A 24,227-nucleotide genomic window follows, 5' to 3' on the forward strand; every position below is an offset into this window, starting at 1 on the left:
TAATGGAAAAAAAAATTCATTTCATGATCTTACAAGAAGTCTCGTATCTTCAAGAAATCACAGGAGGATGAAACATTACAAATGTCAAGCCAAATTTATCATGAAAAAAATGTATGCACATTCTTAAAAAAACCAATTTAATATTTTTGAAGAGCCCCCTGGTTTACACAATATGAGAAAATAAAATTCCTTGTCTTATTTTTCCAGTTTCTTTTTGCAAAACTGATTCTTCCTTACATTCTAAACTACAAATTCTTCATTCAAAAACTTCCACCTGGATGATTAATTGCTAGAAGTAGAATCTCACATTCCTAACTGAACTAGTCCAGGCCTGACAGGAAGTAGGGATATTAAAATGTATTTGTGTAAACGTGTAACTGCTGAAATTCAGTGGATATACATTTACCCATGGGGGTGGAAGAGGAGAAGGTGGGATCTGGTGCTCCCGTTCTCTCCCCCCCCCACGCCAGCTGCAGTAGAATGGGGTGGGGTGGCATGGGATGGGATGGGGTGGAAGACAGGATCTGGTGCTCACAGCTGGCTCCCCACATGCACAGGATCTTGTCTTCTCCCCACCCTTGCTGCCTCTGATATGCAAGCAGCTGGAAGGGGAGGCTGTGCGCAACCAAGAGCGTTAACCAATGAGCCCAGACACATTGGTTAACCGTGTACTCAGCAACACATTCACATCCATAACAGGAAGTTACATACATAAGCAAATTAACTTAACACACTACTATAACACTTTTTCTACATATGGATTATTTATACTTCTTGTGAGAGCTGAAACAAATCCTAATGTATATGCTGTGGACTTCAACAGTGACAGCAACAAATGATTAAAGTTTTTACATTGTTAGAGTCTTCCTAGTATATGTAAACCAGTACTAATTGACAAGCAAATCTGGGTAAAATTTTCACAAGTGCATGACAGGTAGGTGCCCAACACCCACTGAAATCAATGGGCCGTCGGTGCTTCTCAAAATTGTACCTAATTACTCTTACACCTACATACAGTATCTCTGAGAAATGCCGGCAGTCAAAAAATGCTTACATCTTCAAATTCTCCCTGCCAATATTGTGGCTTAAACATATTTTCTTTATGAAAAAGAATCATGTGCTCTGGTGGACACTCCATACAACTCATCACGTCTCTATAGTTCCTGTCTGTTGGCCCCTCCTTAAAGGTGCAGGCCCCCTAGACAAGCCTCGTGGCAGGAAGCTGACCCCAGACAGCACCTCACCATGTGGCTCTCCCTGCCACAGCCAGGACAAGGCATATCTGCTCGAGGCCCCCCACGACCCTCTGGGCCCTCATCAGCAGCAGCTCCAGGGGTCACAGGACCCACCGAAGGGCACCAAAAGGTGCACACACTCCTGGTCTGGTCCGGAGGTCGAGGCCCTCCTGGAGCTGTGGGGACAGGAAAAGACCTTGCAGGATCCCCAGGCCCAAAGAAGAAATGCAGAGATCCTTGGCCCAGCATGGATACCCACTCCCTACCTTTGAACAGCTCCGGAGTAATGTTAAAGAACTGCAGCTGGAGTACGTCCATGCCAGCAAGTGCTCGGGGAAGGTCCCCACACCTACACCTGCTTCAGGGATGCGGGGGACAAATCCCTATCCACCCTTGTGGACTCTGGGCTGCAGACCCCCATAGTGAGCCATCCGGAGCAAGAGTAGAAGGGCGAGGGCCTGGCCATCAAAGCAGAGGACTCAGAGGAGCACAGGGGCAATGTGACCCTGTCTTTGGAGCCAATGCCCAGCAGCCAGGATGTTTTCCAGGCCTTCTCAGGCATCTGAGAGGGATCCTCACGTGAGTGGTCTCTGTCACTCTTTTCAGAGGGTGAGTGTCATTTGGGCTGCTCTGGCTGGACACCCGTGCTGCAGTTCGCACATGTGCAACCTCATGCAGCATTACTGTGTGCACGTGGATGCAGCAGGTAGCCCCTGAACATGCCTGGGATCCTGCTGTCCCCACACGCCTGCCATGGGGGGAGGGAGGAAACGACACCGGCTGGAAGCAGGCTAGCCACAAGTGCGCAGGGCCGACTCACCACACACTGAGGAATGCCGCACATAGTACATGGCCATGTGAGACAGCAGCTGAGCCCATACAAAGAGCTGTGAGCTGCCCATGTGCGCAGCCCCCAGGGAGTCCCAGGCAGCTCTTGGCCCCTCTGCCGCCCCTGAGGGAATCCCACTGTGTCCAGACACTTCCCTGGGCTGCTTGTATGTGAGCTGGGGGGAAGTGGGGAAGCGGGCAGCTCGGTCCTCTGGGCCGAGGACTATTGGTCACTGCTCACAGGGGAGGGCACGGCCTCAGAGACAATGTCTGTAGGGATGATTGATCCTCTCTCCCTCTTGTGTGTTCTCCACAGCCGAACCAGCTGGGAGTGAAGGGCCAGCCAGTCCACCACTGCCACCTGCCACAGCTCAGGGACCACAAAGGTGCACCAGGGCCCAGGATCAGCTCATGCGGTGCCATGTCACTGCCAGAGAGGATGGAGCAGACACTGGCCCACAAGGTCTGCTCTGATCTCGAGTGGCGTCAACATGCTTGGGGACAGTACCTGGAGCGGTATGACCACATGTGCAATCTAATGGCCAGCATGGTGGCACATATGGCCCATGCTGCTCCTCCTGCTTCCTCCTCCCCCGGCCACCATGCCCATGCCCCCTCCTCCTATCCCCCGTCCTGGCCACCTCCCTGTGCTCCCCACACCCACAACCCCGACAAGGCCCCCAAGGTGGCACAGGCAGCTGCCCCTCGCAGTCACGAGTCCCCCTCTCAGTTTACAGCCCCCTCCCCTCCGCCCACCTTTTATTGATGTTCAATAAATACAGTTTTTTTCGTTGCAAAACAAAAGTTTGTTTATTGGGAAGTCAGAGGAGGGGGAAAAGGGAGGGGTTGTGGTGGAGAAAAGATGTGGCTGCAAGGCCGGGGCCCCTTGGTAGGAGTCCCTGAGGACAGTTACTGGGGTGCTTGCGAGAACCTCTCCCTCAGGGCCTCCTGGATGCACACCCCAGCCTGCTGGGCAGCTGCTGTCTGAGGCTGCTCAAATGCATGGCCCTCGTGGCTGGCGTCTGCTTCCCCATCCTGGGAAGAAAGCCTCCCCCTTCCTCTCCACAATGTTATGAAGGACACAACATACCGCAACCACCTCAGGGATTTTGTGTTTCCCCCATGTCGAGGCGGTTGAGCAGGCGATGCAAGTGCGCCTTTAGACAGACAAAGGTGCACTCAACCAGGTTCCTGGTCTGGTTTGAGTGGGCATTAAATTGTTCCTTGCTGATGTCCAGAGTAGGGCTCCATAAGCCATGCCATGAGGGGGTAGGATGCGTCCCCCACAACGCACAGAGCCAACTGCATATCCCCAGCAGCAAATTCCCAGTGGGGGAAGAATGTGCCCGCCTACGGAACAGGCTGGAGTTTCAAAAGATGCAGGCGTCGTGTGCCTGCCCAACCACCCCCAAAAATTCCCATAAAGTGTCCACAATGGTTGACCAGGACCTGCAGCACCACTGAAATGCAGCCCTTGCTAATGATGAAGCGGGCCGCTCGATAGTCCGGTGCTCAGATGGGGCTGAGAGTCCCATTGATGGCTCCCCCACAGTTGAGGAACCTCAGGAGCAGCAAATCCGGCCATAGCCACATCCAGGTCTCGCAGATGGATGACCCTCTTCAGCAGGATGGAGTTGATGGCCCTCACCACCTGCAGGAGGACACAGTGGAAACACAGAACACACAGAACAAGCGGAAGGGGGGGGCGCGCGCAGGGGGAGAGGAAGAGACGTGATCCCTTGGGCGGTGTCCGTCCCCCCGAACATTATAGGAGCCACACACACCCCAGCAACAGGGCTGAGAGGGCGGGACAGCACAACCCCCTGGGGGACAGGGCTTACCCCTACCCCCACTGCACCCCTCTGGCCAGGACTCTTCCCCCCTCGCCCCTGCCCCCGCCCCCCATGTCCAGGGACTGCAGCCCCAGGGGGCCTTACCTGCATGAGCAAGGCCCCGATGGTGGACTTGTCCATGCCAAACTGGTTGCCCACTGACCAGTAGCTGTCCAGGGTGGCGAACTTCCAGAGGATGATGGCAACCCTCTTCTCCATGGGGATGGTGGGTTGCAAGTGGGTGTCTTGTCTCTGGAAAGCAGGGGTGAGCCACACAGCTCCTTTCTCATGAGTAAGTTGTGGAGCCACTCCTGGTCATCCCACCACTCCATCACTAGCTGGTCCCACCAGTCAGAACTGGTGTTCAGCCTCCAGAACCACCTCTCCACAGTGGGCTGCAGTTGCCACAGTAACTACTGCATCCAGGGAGAGGGACTCCATATTGAGCTCAGAGTTGAGCTCATGCAGGAGCTGCGTGGAACCATGAGGCAACTGCTGCACAAACTGCTGCAGGGCTGTGGGGGGCCAGGACATGCCCAAGGGCATCTCTGGCTCCATGGCACAAAATGGAAAAGCTGTCATGTCCAAAGCAGCACAGGGCAACCACAGCAGGCACTGCTACAGCTTTATTGTCCCTCAGAGAGGTCCACAAGCACAAGAAAAACAGCTGTTTAGGGAGGTCCCTTTAAGTATGTGCATCTGCAGGGCTCCAGCATCAGCCCTAGGAAGCAACTGGTGACCTTTTGCCCTGCCTGAAGTGGTTCTGGGTGGCCTTTTTTGTGCAAGAGCATCCATGCAGTGTGGACGCTCTCCGCGCAAGAACTTTTTGTGGAAGATCTCTTCCGCAAAAAGGCTCTCGCGCAAGAAGCCTGCAGTGTAGACGTAGCCCAAGTAACTAACAGATGGTAGAGATCAATCATACCATCTTTGAATCAAAGAGTGGGCTGGAACTTAGCAATAATAAGGACAAGAACACACTTTCCAATTCAGAAAGATTGTTTGGGCATCTAAACGTTACTCAATTTAATACAAGTGATAAGCAGGGCTTGCCAAATACAATCTACTCGCCCATGGCGAGCAGATTGTAACCCGGAAGAGCCAGGTTCGGGCGATCTGCGCATGCGCAGATTGTTGGACAGTGCAGCTGGCGAGCCCTGGTGATAAGTATATGCCAAGCTGTTTCCTGCTCTAGACTTGGAACAGGGGAAACTGCATCACAGCAGTGAAAGCGAAGATGATGCTAGAAAGCCTATTCAATTAAGCTGTTTAACACAAGTATCTTGCACCATTGAAGTTAGTTTATTAATAGAGCCAGCAAATAAGCTTTTAATATTTTACCCAAATGGTGGGGGACACAAAGATCTGCTATAGTATGTGGGTAGGTAGTCTAGGAGGGTGCTGAAGCACTGGAATGGGTTACCTAGGGACATGGTGGAATCTTCATCCCTAGAGGTGTTTAAGGCTCAGCTTGACAAAGCCCTGGCTGGGTTGATTTAGTTGGGATTGGTCCTGCCTTGGGCAGGCAGCTGGACTTGATGATCTCCTGAGGTCTCTTCCAGCTCTATGATTCTGAGATGCATTGAAATACCTTAAAAATAGTTTGTGATCATATAATTAAAACATGCGACTCCTGCTAGTGTTACTGCACAGGATGGACGATACTCGGTTTTTCAGTGAATGAGACTGTTGCCTATACCCTGGCCCAATTTGTTACAGAAGTTAGAAGATGTATAGTCAATGAGGCAGGGAAATGCGGGAAAAAGAAATATCATTTCATGGTTAAGGTGGTTAAATGTTACCCAGAACTCAGCTTCTTCACAGAACTCCTACATGATGCTGGGCAAATCACAAACCAAAGTGTTAAAAATTGTGTGTTCCTTGTTTTCTGGGTGCCCAGCATGAAATACACAGGACCTGGTCTACAGATGTGACACTCAACCACAGCTGAAGTCAGTTGGAGCTCTGCTCTGAACATGTGATACATATTGTTAAGTACTCTTAAAAAATAAACAGGCTTTATTAGTCTCAATTTGGTCACTTAAAACTAGTGGTCATGACAATCTCAGCCTTAATCTCTTCAGGCCTCAGCTCCTCAACATAGGTGTTGGGAAGATTCATGTTTGTACAATATTCAGATCAATGATCAGCATCAGAAAAATACCTATGAGGGAATTATTTTTGAATTCAATAAAGAATTTAGATAATGTACGCAAATTAAAGCCTGAAGCTATACACTGAATGGGGAGGATAAAAATATGTAATATCTAGCCAGTCACAAAATGAGGTGGGTATTCTGTGGAAAAAGTACTATGTAATCATGCATCACAATTAGGGCCCTACCAAATTCGTGGCCATTTTGGTCAATATCATGGTCAAAGGTTTTTAAAAATCCTAAATGTCATTTCCACTATTTAAAGCTAAAATTTCAGGTTATTGCTTCTGACCCAAAAAGGTTGTGTGCAGAGTTGCAAGGTTATTGTAGGGCTGATTGAGGTGCTGCCTTCAGAACTGGGCAGTTGGATAGCATTGGCTGCAGGCCAATGAGCCCTGCTCTGAAAGAAGAGTCACCAACAGCAGCAGCAGCACAGAAGTAAAGATAGCATTGTATGTTATTGCCACCTTTACTTCTGCACTGCTGCCTGCATTGCTAGGCCCTCAGTCAGCAGCAGCCACTCTGGCTGTCCAGCTCCGAAAGCAGCAGCACAGAATTAAGAGTGGCATGATATGGTATTACTATACTTATTTCCGTGATGTTGCTGGCAGAACTCTTCCTTCAGAGCTGGGCAATTGGACAACAGCAGATGTTCTCTGCCCACTTAGCTCTAAAGACAGCTTCACCACCCGCAGCAGTGTAAAATTACTGCTGCCACCTAGGGATGTAAGCAAGTAGTTGAGTAGGCTTATCGGGGAGTTGAGTTGACTACTCGCTCCCCCCCTTCCACCCCACTGCCTTTGTATCAGAGACAGCAGGGGAGGAGCAGGGAGGAACAGGACACAGTGCTTAATAGCCAGGTTAACCCCAACACCATCTCCACAGTGCCACCTGCCCTCCCTCCGCACCCTGCACTGCTGCTTCTATCAAAGGCGGGAGGGCAGGGGATAGGAGAGGCTGGCACAAAACTGCAGAGATCGTCCTGTCTTGTCAGTCAAGGAGCTGAGTGCCTTCTCTTAACTAATCGTGTAGTCAATAGAAATTGTATTGACTATATGATTAATCAATTACTCGCCTCTTAACATCCTTATTGCCACCCCCCTAAAATAACCTAGTGACACCCCCTTCCAAGAAATTCCCTTCTGGAAAAAGACCACTCAATTGAGAAATCGTCTTCCCCACGAAATCTGTATAGTATGGGTAAAAACACAAGAGACCAGATTACATGGCCCATGATGTGTTTTGATGGCTGTGAATTTGGTAGGGCCCTAATCATGATAAACATACAAGGGAACCAAATTAAAGTTGCACAGGCAACCTTAATTCTGGCCGTTTCTAACTTTTAAGTGCTTTATTTGCAAGCATAATGATTTAATGTATATTATGTATAAAATTATTAAAATTATTGAAACAATTGGCAGACAAAATTTTGCTGTTATCTAAGTTTGTTCATGCTTGAGTAAGATGCATAAATGGCCCAATAATTGAAGCAGAGGAAAAAAACAAGTGCTGTTTACACCCTTCAGCTGCTCTGAACAGGGTGCACAGGCATTGTAGTTTACTGCCATCCCATTCCAAAGGGAAGAAAATAATCCCTGTTCACATTGATCGCAAGGAAACAGTGTATGCTACTAGAGTTTCAATTAAATGCCCATTACTAGTACTTATTTTAAATGTTTATCGTATAACTTCAAAAGTTTTCTCAAGTCAGGTCTGTGCAGAGTAAGAGCTTATGACTTATCTACAATGACTAAGCAAAAAAGAGGCTAAACAAGTGCAAAGAGTAAAGATTATGCATAACTGAGCCAAGTAAGGTTAAAAGAGTATGCAGAAGAGAGATTACACAAAGCAGATGTGGCACCAGCTACAAATCCTGCCCTTGAATCAGTTTTCATAACTATGTGGTGAAAGACCAGGACAAAGGTCTTAAACAAGGACTGAACTTGAATAACCTTGAGGTTTACAGTATATTTAACAAACTGAATCAACAGAACCTCTTGAACAGCCAAGTTACATGTATAATTAAATCTTCGGAAAGGGTGAATCCAGCTTTAAAAAAAATTTAACATTTTCCCTAATTCTTTGCTGAAGAGAAAAGCAACTAGTAAAAAATGAAATTATGCTGGCTCTTAATTAGGAACATGTATATTTATATCCACACATCAAGTATGATCCAAAGCACACCAAGTATTTTCACTGACTCATCAGGCCCCAACAGTAGGATATCCAATGAGATGACTTTACCCTTGTGACGGCGCGTTGGGGGTCCCCCGTCTCCTGCACCCCAAAATGGCATGAACAGACTGCACCAGCCGGTGGAATAGAGGAAGTTTATTGCCTCTCCAGGATACAGCACAGATGTAATCTGGTCACAGAGCTGGGCTAGGATGCCTCAGGCCCCCTTGAGATGGGGGAGACTGGGCCCCTAAACTCCAGCCCCTTTCCCTAGGCTCTCCTCCATGCTCTCAGACAGCAACTAACTAACCTTCTTCCAGCCCTGCCCCCCAGCCAGGGCAGCATTCCACCTTCCTTTGTTCCTCTCCATGGGGGGTGTCTGGTTCAACAAGTTTGGCATTACCTTTGCATAGTGAGGTTTTCCCTGCTGGGTCTTGCTCCAGACAGCAGGGGTCACCACACTACCCCCACTACATCACACCTTGTCTACAGATCCAATGGTACAGCCCTCCCTACTAGAGATACAACTTATATCAAAAAACAAGTTTTTTGCTGGTATAGCTTGAGCCCGCTCCCAATATGAAATGAATTACACCAGCAAAAGGAATTTGTCAGTATAAATTGTATATACCCCCTTTAGGACTAAATTTATTTCCTCACTCCAGAATGACAAACTGTCTGGTAGCACTTTATAGACTAACAAAACATGTAGCTGGTATCATGAGCTTTTGTGGGCACAGCCCACTTCAGATGACAGGAGTTTTGAGTTTAGGATGTGCAGACCCAATATAAATAGGGGAGAAAGATAAAAAGGAAAGGACAGTAAATAAGGAGCAGACAGTAAGAAAATAAGGGAAAAGCAAATAGGCAGAACTGGTAATCAGTAAGCACCTAAAGATTGGATAGCTAAAAGAAGCAGATAAGGATCAAAAGACATCAATTATATAGGAATGGTACTAATGCAAGAATCTACACAGCCGTTGACACCTTCATTGACTGTTAGGTTGATAAAGTCCCAGCCATCCATTATCACAACTGACTAGGCTATCAGAGCAAGAATTGGAATTTGTAAATTAATTTAATTCCAATGCCTCTGTGTATTTGGCTAGTAGAATTGGTTTGAGACTAAATAGCCACTTGAAGAGCTTTTAAACAGTGATTAGGAAGATTGACGTGTTGCCCAACAGGTTTCTGTATGTTCCCTTTACATATATCTGATTTGTGTCCATTGATTCTTTCCTGCAGAGGCTGTCCAGTTTGTCCAATATATATATAGAAGTGGGGCACTGCTGGCATAGATCAAATTACTGGATGTGCAGTCAAATGACATTTTGATTTGGTAGCTTATGTTGTTGGCTCCAGTGATGAATTCGCTTGTATAGATATGTGGGCAGAGTTGGCACAGCGGCTGAATGCAAGGCTGGGTTTCTGGATGCTTAGGATGTGGTTGTGTGACATGGTTACCGGAAAGAATTAGTTTCAGATTGGGGGATTGTCTGTAAGCAAGAATAGGCTTTTCTCCCAAGGTCTCAGAGTGAGGGATCATTTTCCAAGATGGGTTGTAGATTGTGTATAATGCATTGGAGGGGTTTGAGTTGTGGACTGTAGGTAATAAGTGGAATTCTGTTATTTTCTCTTTTAGGTATGTCTTGAAGTAGTTCATGTTTATCCTGTACAGACTAACTTGGCTACTCCCTGAAGCTCCTGAGTGAGAGTTACGCTGGTAAAACTGATGTGTAGACCAAGCCTCAGATAGTCATACTTGCCAGACAATAGATAAATGCACTGCTAAACCCTAAATACAAGTGTTTCACAAATCAGTGAAACTTCTGCCATTACTCATTTAACCAAATCACATACCAACAACCACCCCCACCAGTGTTCAACTTAGTTAACTTGGAAAATTTTTCCCCCCATGATTAGAGTAATCGAAAGTCAAATTTTCAAATTGTGTTAAGATTCTCTTTTAGTTTACTTTAAGGCAGGGCTACTCAACTTTGGAAGCCCTGGGAGCCACAGTGATACTCACAGCACATGCTGAGGACTATAACTTAAGTGAGGTTGCATATACATGCAGATATGCAAGCAAACATATGTAAACAACTTTTCACACTAATGGGAATGAATACAAAGGTTAAGCAAGACTACACAACACGCAGGCCCCATTTAAGTCAGTTCTGCTAACATTAATGAACTGCAATATTTACCCAATTTCCACCCATATGACAGCACTTTTAATGAGCAATGACAGTTCAGGAATTTAACTACTAAAACACATATCAACAGAAGACCATTATATTGACTCGCCGTTGTGGAGCATGTTCCCAGTGGAGGTCATGTTCAAAGGATCCCACCTGCAGGGGGCATGCTGAGCCCCACCTAAACCCAAAATGCACCACAGGCCACACATTAAGTAGCCCATACATTTAATTTAACGTATGTAACTCCGAAAACCATTTTCAGTCCTGCTTCACAATAAGTTTCAGTTAGATTATCTGAAATTTATTTACATATTGATTGCTGAAAAAGTCTACCAGAGAGTTTTCTCCTTTAATGAAGAATCATAGAACATCTTAATATTGGGCTCCTTAAAACATACTTGGCCAGGTCCACATCTGGGATATAAAATCCCATTTAATCAGTTAACTGGTTAAGTGTTGTTACTGCTTAAACACAGATGGCCAGGGTGCTGGAGCAGCTCTTAACCCATCGTGAAGTGAGCTGCTCCACCCAGTTTGGAGCACCCTCTACCTCCTGGGGACTGCTAGTTAACCAGCAGCATGGTTTGACAGCAGCCCATCTGGAGAGGTGGGGCTCTGAGCTCCCAGACTCAGGGCGAGCTGGAACTGAGCAGGGCTGCCTAACTATCTAGCTCCTAATACACTTTAAATACAGAGCCACAGCAGAGGTAGGCTCAGACCTCTCACAAGCCAGGACTGAACAAGGCTGCTGGACAGCCTGTTAAAAACTTTACTGGTGGGGAGAGGGAAATGCATGTAGTTTATAGCATTAACCTATAAGCTTTGCATATCGGTTAATCAACTACAGCAATACATCCCTACTACATCATACTTGGAGCTGGTGCAGATGTATCAGTGCTAGCTATGCTATAACATGCAAAAATTTCAGAGTAGCTGGAATAGTACAGACCCTCTGCCACTAGTGTTGTGGTGTCCAACAGGCTAGCCACTAGCCACACATGGCTATTTGGCTGGTTGAGCGAGGCTAGTTTGGTACAGCAGTAACCACTATAGCCATGACTGCTTCAGAACTGGTTGGATACCACAGCTCTAGTAGTACATACCTCCTTGGGCCTTCTGAGTATACACTCAGGCAGCTAACTGAAGCCATTGCCCATTCTACACCAGCTATAGTGCTATATTAGACAAACAGATTTATTCTGTCCATACAAAAAATAGATCTGTGTTCTGACAGACTATTACTGGGATGCAGGAAGATTATTATTTTGTCTGTTAACTCTGCAAATTCCATTTTGAAATTAATTTCCCAAATAAGACATCACTGCTAGTACAGAATCACCAGAAGGGATTACAATAAACTTCCAATAATCTGGCACCTTTGGACCCAGGGGGAGCTGGATTATCAGCTATGACGGACTATCGGAAGGGGGGACTATGAGGGGTCTGGGGTGGGGAGGAGGTGCTGCAGGACCAACCCAGCAGCACCCCAGCTGCTCTGCCCCAGGCATCCCCAAGTCAGCCACTGCTGAAACTGACCAGCGGCTGACTTGGGGAAAGTCTAGGGCAGAGCAGCTGGGGTGTTGCCAGGTTGGTCCCGTAGTGCTGCCCCTCGGCACTGCGGGACCAACCTGGCAGCACCCCACCTGCTCTGTCCAAGACTTCCCCAAGTTAGCTGCTGCTGAAACTGATCAGCAGCTGACTCAGGGAAGCCCAGGGCAGAGCAGTTCCGATTGTCCAGCTGCCTGGAGCACTTCCAGGTGGTGCCGGACTAGCAGGAGTGCCGGACCACTGGAGTTTTACTGTAATAAGTCAGAGAAAATATAATTTTCAAAGGTTAAAAATAGTTAAAATCAACATTTGGAATGCAAATCCCTTGAACTGATAATTAAATAATTTGAACAGGAGATTTAGATTAGACAAACAGTGAAACCAATGTAGTACTGTTTCTAATCTGGATCATATCTAGTATTTAAAAGGAGAGGCACAAATCAAATCTTATTCTGCTCAACTGTTTCTCTGCCAATACCATCTCTCTAAGGGATTGATCTAGTGTTGACTGAAATCAATGACAAATTTCAAAAGGAGCTGTATCAGGCCACAATGTTTCAGTCTTTCTTCTACATGAAAGTACTGTTCAGTTCATCAATCTGAATTTATAGATTGATAAGGGGATCATTCTGCTTAGATGAGAAAAATGTCAAACTTTCAACATCCTTTCAAACCTGCCATTTATCGTTTGCCCTATTTACAGAGTCTATGCTACTCTACCCTTAAAATGTAAAATCACAAATATCCTAACCATTTAGAGAATACTAAGTTCTCAAACCGGAGTCATGACACTCTTTCCAAAAGGAAAGACCTAAAAACACAGTAGATGCATCTCAAATATCTTTTTAAAACAAGGCTATGGTACAGAACAGGTTGATAATCACTTAAATGCAACATATGTAAGTTTAAAAGTCTCAATTGTATGTCTTTTAGCTAAAAATCTATATTGAAGATTCTCTCTCCCACCAAGGTTTTGCAGCTGGAGTCCTTTGTTGACCTTCCACCATGGTCAGAGAAACTTGTTCAAAAAAAATCTGTTCGTGTTTTAGATAATTCTCTGTTTTAATTTTTTTTTTAAATTCTCCTCCAGGAACCAGATTCTCTCAAACTGTGTGGGTTGATCTAAATCACTTTGATTTCAAATCACCAATTTTAATCATGATTTCTATCAGCAAGCAGGAAACCTTGATTTAAGTAACTGATTTTAATCATGTTTTGCATGGGAAGCAGCAAGGAGGGGGAAGACAGCTTCACAGGAAGCTGGATTAAAAGCTGGCTCCCCACAGTACTGGCTCCCGGCTACCACCCCGACTTGCTGCCTCTGATACAGAGGCAGCAATAGGGGGTGCATGTCGTCATTAGGATTAACCAGTAAGCCCAGGCTAATCAGTCAATCACTTAAATAATCACTGTCCTAGACTAGGGATTTATCAATTTATTTACAACTATGGGCTTCATCCATTATTTACAACTATGGGCTTATGTATGGCCCTGAGAATGTCACATGGACCACAGCTGTGTGCTGACTGGACCATGGGTTGAGAACCATTGGTCCAGGGTGCATTAGGACATCCGCTGAGCAGCACACAGAAGGTCTCAAACATCCAAGCAGCAAAGAAGAAATATAAATGTCATCAGCCTTTTTAAATGTCCTATTAAAGCAGGATATTTTCCACCAGACTCATTACTGCACAAAAATGTACACTCCAATACGAAAGTTTTTTTTAAAATGGACTATTAAGTAAGAACAATTAGTTGAGAAAGAAATGTCCATTTCTAAGATAATCAAACTCAGTTTTAGAAATGTCCAAAACTGAAATACAACCATGAGGCCCGGCCTTTGGGCAAGGCGAGCAAGGCGGTTGCTTTGGGCTCCATGCATTCAGGGCCCCATGACCCCATGCATTCAGGAACCCGTGCTGCTCAGCTCCTGGCCCCTGCCCACCCAGCTGCTCACTCACTGCCCTGCTGCTGCTGTTGAGAAAAATCTTTACTCTTGTTCAGGTTGCTGCATCAAGTGCTCTTATAAAAGGCTTCTGTTTGTTACAAACATTGCACCAATTCTTCAGGCTACTTCACCACCAACATTAGAACAAATGCAGGATATGAAACAATTACAGGCATGTATGAATGTAATGCCCTCCCCCAGAAAGATTTTGAAATATTGGAAATATTGGGACACTAAATTATCTCAATGTTGCAGGGATGGAGCTACCAAGTGTTCAGTCTTCATGATCTAACTGTACCCTCTAGTTACAGCATCACGCAAAGGAGCTTCCATATTAAGAGTTGTAGTACTGTATAAATACAGTTTCTGGATATTCATGATGACTACTGTGCTACATATGAACCAACTGCTTAATAAACCTGAAACATAAGGGAAACATCTATTATTAACAGAAGCTTCATCGCTGCAGGAAAGAATATTAAACTACTAAAATTTAGAACAACCTACTATGGAAGTAAAATCAAATTTCGTATATTAAACATTTTCTGTACAAAGATAAATAGAGCTGCATACCAAGCCTCTTTCTGCACCAGAGATAGCATACATTGTGGACCAAATCTGCTCTTACATTGATGTAACTGAGAACAGAATTTTACCTGGAGAAACTGAAGTTTTTGCAGACTGATTTGATCTTGCAAATTCTGGTAATGGACAAGTTACCCTTTTATTATTTGATATGCAGTACCTTCCACATGGCTTACTCATCTGTTCTATAAATATTAAAACTGGAATAATTTCATTGTCAACAGAAAATAAGACATGTTTGTACAGAGACTGTTCTCTAACATCTACAAATTGCATTTGCTTGAGCCAACAGTTTTTATTGCCAAATGTTCTCTAGCTATGTCTGTCTCAAGTTTTTTCAGTACTGCTACTTGCCAAATGAAAGATGGCTGAGTCAGAAACAACTAATAATTTCACTAGCTGTGAGAAATCTCTCTCCACCCACAGAATTTCATCAGATACACACAGCTCATCTGCACAAGCTAGTATGATGGCCATTATTCACAACTGATGTGGTTCCACTGACACAACAGAAGGATCTACCCAGTATTAGCACATTTCACCTTCTCCCCCCATTCAGGTATTTGCTACTTCAATTCATCCTCCATCCCCAAAGAAACAAAGATTTACAGATTTCACAGCAGATAATCTTCCCCTCTAATCTTTTTGTAGATAGCAATTTTAGGTCACAGTTGACCTGCTTCACACCCAATATGATTAAGCACTCTGTTAAAGATTACAAATTGGATGTATGGACTCAATCCTGCATTTCTGTAATCCTAAACATTTCACTTTGAAGCTACACATACTTTTATGTAGTCCTTCAATAGGTTTCAAAATATAAGAAGCTGAGCTCTCTATGGCTGTGTCTACATTACTGTGTCACACTAGTAATTCATCACTGATGTAGACAGACTACTGTAGATGTATGACTTGAGCATTTCACATTTATGGTGAAGAGAACTTTGCTGTCCACACTATAGCTTTAACCAGTAAAGCTGCACCAGCAGTTAAAGCTACAGGTAACTTTTATGTAGATAAAACCTTAAAGCAGTGGTTCCCAACCACCAGTCTGTGGAGGGGAGGCAGGCCATGAACCCAGGCCTGCCAGGCCACAGCAGAACACCAGGCCACACCCCAGCTTTTAATGAGTCCCGCCCCCTGGGGTTCCCCATGCAGTAACAGGGTGAGTGGTGCAGGCTGTCTACTGGGGCAGCCTCACTGTGGCCCAGGCTCCAACAGCCGCTATGCTCTCTTCCGGACTCTTTCCTCGCCCCAGCGGGTCACCACCAGGTGTTCATTGGTCCAGGCTACAATCTGGTTTCCCCCCCCCCTAGTGTCCCTGGTTGGTCCAGAGGTGCTGCAGCATTTGGCTGTCCAAGAGGCAGGTCAATCACATTCCCCTGCCTGGAGCAGCAAAGAGCTCTGCCTCCCCTTGGGCTGGGCTAACCACAGAGCTGCACCTGGCCACTAGCCAACTGCCTCTTGTCCTCTAGCCAAAATTACCAGAGCCTCATAGGATGAGTCTGCATCAGCAGCCCATCTGGCCTTTTACACTCTGGCATGGGGACTTTGAGCAAAATAAGGGCCAGAGGCTGGTAAGTATAGGCAATACACTGCCCTGTTGCCCATGGGATCATGCTGGATGGGTCTGGGAGTGAGAAATTCCCAGCTGAGAGTGGGGCTAGGTAGTAAGAAGGACTCCTGGGTTTCAGTGGGGAAGCATCACTAAGTTCTACACTTCATGGGGTTTGCTGTTGTACACAGCCCTAAGTCAGTCATCGCTCTTCTCCTCTATTCTCTGGTTCAGAGGCCACCTGGCTGATGCTTCGGTCCAACATCCAGGCAGGATTGCTGTGGCCTAAATTTCTCCATCCGTAACATTTCTAGTTAGAAATGCTTGTTTTTTTTAAGTTAATATATTGCCTTACAAAGAACTGGCTACAGTCAGTTCTGTATTAACTATTGTTCTACATCCCTTCAACTGCTCTGGCGCAAAGAACAGCTGGGTAGAGGCAAGAAATTTGAACTTTCTGTGTGTGACAGGTGGTTTATGGCAGGGGCTTGAGTGTCCCTAAAAGCAATGGGTAGAAATACCCAGCCATTGGCTTGGGGTCAGGAATGCACAATTCATCATGAGTAAAAGGGAATCTGATACGCCAGAAAACAAACGCTGGTATTACAGAAAATGATTATTAAAATACAACTGAAGTCTCACTGACTCAGCTTCTAAAGAGTTTTTTAAAAATAGTCTTGTTAGTGCTGCCACTTGGAATTTCCTCTACTTTTATTGCCTGGAAATGGTTTTTCTCTGAAGAAAAAGAAGTTTTCTACCTTGGGTGCTTCTCATGCATAGGAAGCAAGGGAAATCAGGGTTCAAGACATTCAAAAAGCAAGTCAATTATCCCAACATCTGAATTTTGTATATTTGAAGAGCTCGTTTTATTGGCATTACAATTCAAGAATTCACCACCTTTATTCCTCTGATAAAGTCCACACGACTATCCCAGCCCTTTGAGCCCAGAATCCACAAAGCTGTCACTCATTTATGCATGCAGCAGTTTCATTCTTTTCCCTAGCTGAATGCTGCTGACATCGGAGTAAGAGCCCACTGCCCCATCCTGTGCTATCAATGGTTTTCGACAAGCACTGCCTATATTTTTTATTATGGGTGCATACTGAAGCAATGTGAACACATGACCACTTAAAATTAATCACTATAATGAATATGCAAATTCTTCAGTGCCAACCCCCCCAAACGCTTTTGAATGAGTTTGCTAGTCCGCGGTATAAAAAAGTTGGGAACCACTGCCTTAGAGTGCTCTGCTTATGTCCTGAAGCACAAGTATTTAAAGCACATTCAAATACCCAGGCAGGATTATGAAAGAATTGAGGCCGCTTTTACTGACCCATGCATATTCTGGGCCAAAGTCTATTCAAAGTTACAATAAATCTGGAGTAACTCCCTTGAATTAACAGAAGTCACATCTGTGCATATTTTGAAAAAAAGAGCAAAATTCTGGCTATCATATGCAACAGAAGTGGGGAACCTCTCTTATCATACGTTTCAGGCTCCCATACGTATCAGCTACATACAGTCCTGTGGGAGGGCAGGTGTTCAGGATTCCCTCTAGGTTTGGGTCAAAATCGGGGTTCGGGAGGTGGGAAAGGCTCTATGATGGGGTCAAGAGGCTTAAAGTGCAAGAGGGGGCTTGGGGCAAGAGGCTGGGACAGAACTTAGCTGTTGGAACTGGCTCAGGGTTGGCACAAGGGGTCGCAATGCACAAGGGGATGTGGGGTGCTAACTCTGGCAGCTCATGTTTGGTGGTACAGTGGGGGTAAGGTAGGCTCCTTGCCTGCCCTGCCTTCTCACTGCCCTCAGAAGGAGCTAGCACATCCCTGCAGCCTGAGGTGGGGGAGGGAGGAGAACCATGGGCAGCTCATCCTGACTACCAGAGGCTGGGGATAGGGATGTGAGTGACTAGTCAAGTCACTACTCAACTAGGGAAGCAAGCAACTAGACGACAACCCAATAAGCTTATGACTCAACTAGTCACTCTCTCTCCCGCCACCGCTGCCTGTATCAGGTAAGGGGGAGTGGCCAGGACCTGGTGCTGAGGGTAGCCAGCTTAAAAGCCAGTTCCCCCCAGCACCATTTCAGGGGGCAGGGCAGGCAGAGGCATAGAGGGGGGAATGGGAACAAGCCAGGACAGCTGATTGCCAGCTTGTCCCAGTCCCCCCAAGCTGCGCCTCTGCCTTCTAAATATATTAAGAGCCACCATTTTTAAATACATTTTAAAAGCAGAGCCACAAGGGGGTTAGTTCCCAGGGCCAGGAGCTAATCTTGCTGCAGCTCTGCAGTTCGCCCCTTCATCAACTAACCGAGTAGTCTATGGAAATCCCATTGACTACTCGATTAGCTGACTACACACATTTTAATATCCCTATACTGACTAGTCGCTTTCCCCCTTGCAGCTTCTATCTGAGCACCATCTTTTGGGGGGAGGCGGTAAGGTGGCACAGGCACAGCAGGGGATTGGGCTCAAGCCAGGACTCAGCTGTCCCTGCTCACACCTGGTTCCAGAACTACTTCTGCTTTTGAAATGGAATAAGAGCCACCGGCAGCTCTTACTGCACTTCAAAGGCAGAGGCACTGCAGGGAACCCAGCAGAAGTGGGAACTGCTTCAGTCCTCACTTGCCCCAGGCTCCCCACTGCACCTCTGCCTCTGCTGTCATAGGTGGCTCTTGCTACATTTCAAAAGCAGAGGCATAGCTTCTCGAACAGGGTGTGAGCAGGGACTGTTTCAGTCCCCGCTCACCCTGGGTTTCCTGCTGCCCCTCTGCCTTTGAAATGTAGTAAGACCTGCAAGCGGCTCTTGCTACATTACTAAGGCAGAGACGCAGCAGGGATATAGCAAGTGCCCCCTCTTCTCTTACTGACTCATTGAGTTGTCAATAGAAATTCTATCAACTACTCAATTAACTGATTAATTGCAATTTAACATCCCTAGTTGGGGAGAGACCCCCTACTGACATTAAAATATGAGTTGTGCTTTTATTTGTAAAACAAAAAAGCATTAGTAAGGTGTCTAAATACGTGTACATATACACACAAACAAACCTTAATAATCAGGGCTCGACAAATAATGCAATCTACTCACCCGTGGCAAGTAGATTGCAACCTGGAAGAGCCAGGTCCGGGTGATCTGCGCATGCGCAGAACGATCCGCACATGCGCAGATCGCTGGACAGCACAGCTGGCGAGCGGGGCTCGCCGCAGTTCAACGAGTCCTGTTAATTAATATTTTTAAAATCAAAAGCACTCTACAATAGTTAACCAGTGGTACAAACATTTGGAAAGATCATTAGGTGGTCCACCAAGATCCTCCGCAATTTTCAAGTGGTCTGTGGGAAAAAAAGTTTGAGAACTGCTGGGTTAGGGAATGTGTTCAGTGCACACTCACTCTCTTCACTGCTGCTTTATTAAGTTATTGGGAACAACTCTTATTATGCACTCTTATTCATTCACCAATAAGTCAGGGGCTCTGGAAAAAAGTGAGCATGTAGTTAAAAGATTAACTTAACACAAGCACTGAAGCTCAACTACTGTAGTAACTGACCACTTTAAATCACATCAACATTCTCTCTCAAATGCAGCTTTTTCTACGCCGTTTCATGGGACTTTTGAAGAGGGGAAAAACGGCAGACAAACACTCTGGACATGAAGCTTTCAGCAGGTCTGGCTTCCATGAGAACTGACTGGGAGGTTCTTAGAAGCCCTGTGTGGAAACAGGCAGGGTCCGGGCTTCGGAGAGCATGCGCTGAGTTGCATAAAGGAGGAGGCAGGATTATGTTTGTGAGCCCCGGAGCAAACAACTAGCATGCAGGGAACAAAGGTGCTTTTTCTAGCACCAGAAGGAAGCACAATTTTCAACCCCTTCCACCCCCGCCCCAACATGGCCCAAGCAAGACTCTCTAAAGCAACCTGAGCAGCATCCCCTCCTCTTTCCCAGCCAACCCCATCTGGCAACTCGCCGCCACACACTTCCTCCTCCTCCTCCACCTCCACACCCTGTGCAACGCTTCAGGCCGGTTTTTAATGACCTCCCCTCGGGTGCCCGCGGGGACGCGCCCTCCACCCTCAGCAGAGGCACCTTTGCTCGGGCTCTGACCCCCGAGGCCTACGGGACGTTACCATTTTGCCCCCCCGGTGCCTGGCTTTGGGCAGGGCGCCGCCGCCGCGGCGCTGGGATGGACACTCCCCCCCCCCCCCATCCCGCAGCCCCAGCCCGGCGCGCCCCGGCACTCGCCTCCTCCAGGAACTTGGTGAGGTCGTAGATGCGGTGGTGCAGGAGGATCCAGGTGCTCTGGCTGTGGTTGTGCGCCTGGATCTCCTCCAGCCGGTAGTAACGGCCGCGCCACGCCTCGCGCCCGGCCTCGCTGCCGTCCGCCGCCATCTCCACCCGCCCCCCCCCCCGGCACTCAGCTGCAGCGCCGCGCGCACGAGACCCTCCTCGCCTAGCACCACGGCTCTGGGCGGAGACCGGATGCGGCCCTCGGGGGCCGCCTTATCCCCTCGCGCGCAAGCCGATTGGATGCCGGGCAGCGCCCGGCCTATCAGAGCCCGGCTCCGCCTCCTATCCCCTCATTGGCTGAATGATGAATGAGAGGCTCTTCTCAGTAGTACAGGCTGGTTTTTTTTCATTCTAAGAAACTTGTTGCGTCAGGGTTCGGTTACGTCACCGGGGAGGCGAGGGACACGGTCTCGTGCCCTTCGATAAAATCCTCCTCGCTACTGGAACACGTGGCGCTGCGAAGGTTAAACGCGCCCCCCCCCCTTCCCACAGTGCCCGAGCTCTGCCCTTGCCGCCCGAGTCCCAGCCAATCCCCACAGTGCTGTGACCCTCTGCTCACCTTTTTCTCCCTTCCTCCAATGGCCCCTCCTCTCTCCGCAAATCTCACCCCCTAGTATAACTTAAGACCTGGCCCAAAAAGCTGCTGCTCCGCATGGGAATAGGACTCTGCATCCCACGTGCTGTTAATGTGGCCCCTGACTCAGAGGCGTAGCCCCCCCGATTGGTGTGGGACTGAGCACACGCTGCTCTTGAGCTGCTGGCTAAGGGCTGGCTGGCTGCTACGGTTGCCAACGCCTGCGCTCTCCAAAGTGCAAGCCAAAGCAGCCAGCTGGGTGGGAGGAGCAGTGCTCTGAAGAAAGGTACATTCCTCCATGCCTGGCTGGGGAGAGGAGGAGGAGTTGATTGAGGGAGTGCTCCTCCCTCCCCCCCCCCCCCGCCACACTGGTGGTGCCTTGCTCTGGGGGGAAGAGGTAGGAATGCATGGGAGGGGGCTGGCTTTGGGGCAGGGGTGAGGTGAGAGTGTATTGGGATGGGGAGCACTGTCACTGGGGGGGGCTGGCTCAGGGGAAGGGGTGTGAGTGCCTTTGGGATAGGGACACTGGGGGTGCTGTCTCGGGACAGGGATGGTTGTGTTGTACTTAAAAGTACTGCATGGGATCTTTTTTGGGGAAAAGGCAAAATGCCACATTTATTGGTAATACACACATAGCAGTCAATACTTATATGCATATAATACAGCATGCATGCACACTCACACACACGTATATCTTGTTTTCACCAATAGCTGTTCTACCTAACTGCTGGACAGATTAGTTAGCTGGGGGAGGGCTGGCGCCAGATCAATGCTCCTTTGTTGACTGCAAGATGCCTTAGAGATGTATAGAGTCTACCCTCTCATGCAGAGAGTCAGCATATGCATATGCAGTTATTCATCTATGGCACCTTCTTCTCGGTGTTTTTTTTTTTTTTTTTAAGGCTCCCCCATTCACCTTCAAAAAGGGACCTTCCAAAAGCAGGCGCGTTTTGCTTATTCCCAAGGCATTCATAGGTCCAGGGGACAAACAAACAAACCAGAGCATTAAAGGGATACCAAAGCTCTTGGGAGGTCCCTGAACCCTCCCTTGTTCTCCTCCAAACACCCCAGGAGGCGCCCCTATGTAGCCTGTTCCCGCCACCCCCGGTAGGGATGTGTGAGGGTGGGAATGGAGAACCACCTGGGCACTAGGGCTTACCCTCCACCCCAATCCTCTGTTTCTCTAGGGTCCCCTTTTCCAGTACTCCCCCACCCCAGAACTGCATCCCAAGAGCACCATATCTGCATGATGAGAGCCCCGAGGGTTGACTTTCCCATGCTGAACTGGTTCCCAACAGATCGGTAACTGTCTGGCATGGAAAGCTTCCAGATCACAATGTCAACCCACTTCTCCGGGGGTATGGCATGTCTCATTTGCGTGTCCCATTGTGTGAGGGCAGGGGCAAGCCACACACACAGCTCCAGGAATGTCTCCTTTCTCACACAGACGTTCTGGAGCCACTGCTGATCGTCCCACCACACCATCACTAGCCGGTCCCACCAGTAGGAACTGGTGCCCAGTTGCCAGAAGCAGCGCTCCACAGTGGGGTGCTTCTGAAAGAGCTGCCCCCAGACACATGTTGAGGGTCTCCTCAAGCAGTTCGGGGTCATGTTCTTGCAGGGCATGGAGGGCAGCCTGCAGAAACTGCTGCAGAAACTGCAGCATGACAGTCAGGGGCTATCACATGCCCAGAGACAGCTCTGGCTCCATAGCAGGGAGTGCTGTGGTGTCCAAACACAGGGAAACCAAAGCATACAGTGCAAATACTTTGTTGTCCCTCAGAGAGGTAGGCATGCAGGAGAAGAATTTGAGAAATGGTTGTACGGGGGGGGGGGGGGTCCCTTTAAGCTCTCGTCTCAGATAGCCTCAGGCAGCAGCTCCAGGAAGTTGCTGCTGACCTAGTGCCCTGCCTGAACTGGTTCTGGGTGGCCTTAAATGCGATTTAGCATCCAATTGTGTGGATGCTCTATTTCAAAATAGTAAAGCACTATTTTCAGATGCTTTTTGTGTGTAGACATACAATTTCAAAATATGCAGTTCTGGAAAGGTACGTCAACACAGCAACATTATTTCAAAATAACGAAGTCCACATCTACTCAGCAGGCGGCTAGTTTGAAATAGTGTCAAAATACTGTCAAGCTGGAGGACTGCTTACTTCAGCTCCTGTAACCCTCATTGTCCGAGGAGTAAGGGAAGTCAGAGGCAGAGTGCTCTTATTTTGACATAAGTGCTGTGTAGACGCTCCCAATTTCTAAATAAACTATTTCAAAATAAGATACACAACTGATGTAGCTCAATTTGCACAGCTTATTTTGAGTTAAGCCCTGCAGTGTAGACATACCCAAAGATATCTTCCAGAATAGCTTATTCTGAAATAAGCATGCAGTGTAGACATACCCTATATAGACTAGGTTTGGTCCTGCAATGCAAGCAGGGAACTGGACTTGATGATCTCTCGAGATCCCTTACAGTTCTAGTGTTCTATGATTCTATGATAAACCAAAATTTTCATAGGTCCCTAAATCTACTGTAAAAAAAATCTCCTCTTCCAGGCTTAAAGGTTATACAGACCTTCAAGTCAGGCTATATCTGTTTGGTTTTGTCTCTATACCTATACAAAAAAAATTCCTTTGGGACAACAGAGTAATGTCATCATGTCACTCTGTATCCTTCCGCTGTCAGCCACCAGCCTCCTCCATCCCTCCCTCCTTCCCCCTCCCTGTTGGTCTGGTAGGGCGGGAGCTGTGCTTCAAGGGTCAGGAGCCACACCGCTTTCACAGACAACAATGGACTCTGCCCTTGTAACTAGGTGCTGAGACCTAAGGACAGAACAATCAACCAATCCCGGTTAATTAGAAAAAAGAAACAAACTTTTATTATCGAAACAAAACTACAGTTGTAAGCATAGTAAAGTGGCTAGATGGAAAGAGCCACAAACTGATAAGAAGAAGGCCAACTCAAGTATCCCCTATTCATGTAGAGTTAAGTAACCGCTATTAGGCTCTTTCCACAGGCACTGCAATGGAGAATGCTTTGGCAGAGACTTCTCAGGGAAGAAATCAGAAGGGAATACCATCTACCGGAAGGCATGGGATGCGTAGTCCTAGGGATGGGGGTTCCACGACCACCACCCTCAAAAGAAGATGGGTGGTAGTGGTCAGGGAATTCCTTCTAAGAGGGACTGAGTCGTCCATCTGCCATCCAGACCTGCAATCTCGAGAAGTGTGCTGCTTTCAGGGAGCTTGCATTCAGGATGTGATCGAGAATCTTCCAAAAGTCATTAAACCTTCAGATCGCTACCCCTTCCTGCTTT

At 47.3% G+C, this 24,227-nt stretch overlaps 1 protein-coding gene and 1 long non-coding RNA gene across 2 annotated transcripts in view; both read right to left on the reverse strand.

The window, feature by feature from the left end:
• CYB5A (cytochrome b5 type A) overlaps positions 1-20,525 on the reverse strand; it is a 28,557-nt gene extending 8,032 nt beyond the window's left edge. Inside the window, exon 1 of the mRNA XM_075921055.1 lies at positions 20,295-20,525. Within this exon, the coding sequence (XP_075777170.1) occupies positions 20,295-20,441 (147 nt within the window). The 5' untranslated portion in view covers positions 20,442-20,525. The remainder of the gene's footprint in view (positions 1-20,294) is intronic.
• Positions 4-12,005, reverse strand: LOC142827135 (uncharacterized). Its single transcript, XR_012901586.1, has 3 exons — positions 8,704-12,005; positions 4,001-8,292; positions 4-3,714 (listed from the first exon to the last, which is right to left on the reverse strand). It is a non-coding gene; the product is annotated as an uncharacterized LOC142827135 (long non-coding RNA).
• Positions 20,526-24,227: the final 3,702 nt, after the last annotated feature.

The sequence above is a fragment of the Pelodiscus sinensis genome, chromosome 2, assembly GCF_049634645.1.
Source record: "Pelodiscus sinensis isolate JC-2024 chromosome 2, ASM4963464v1, whole genome shotgun sequence".
Classification (NCBI taxonomy): Eukaryota; Metazoa; Chordata; order Testudines; family Trionychidae; genus Pelodiscus; species Pelodiscus sinensis.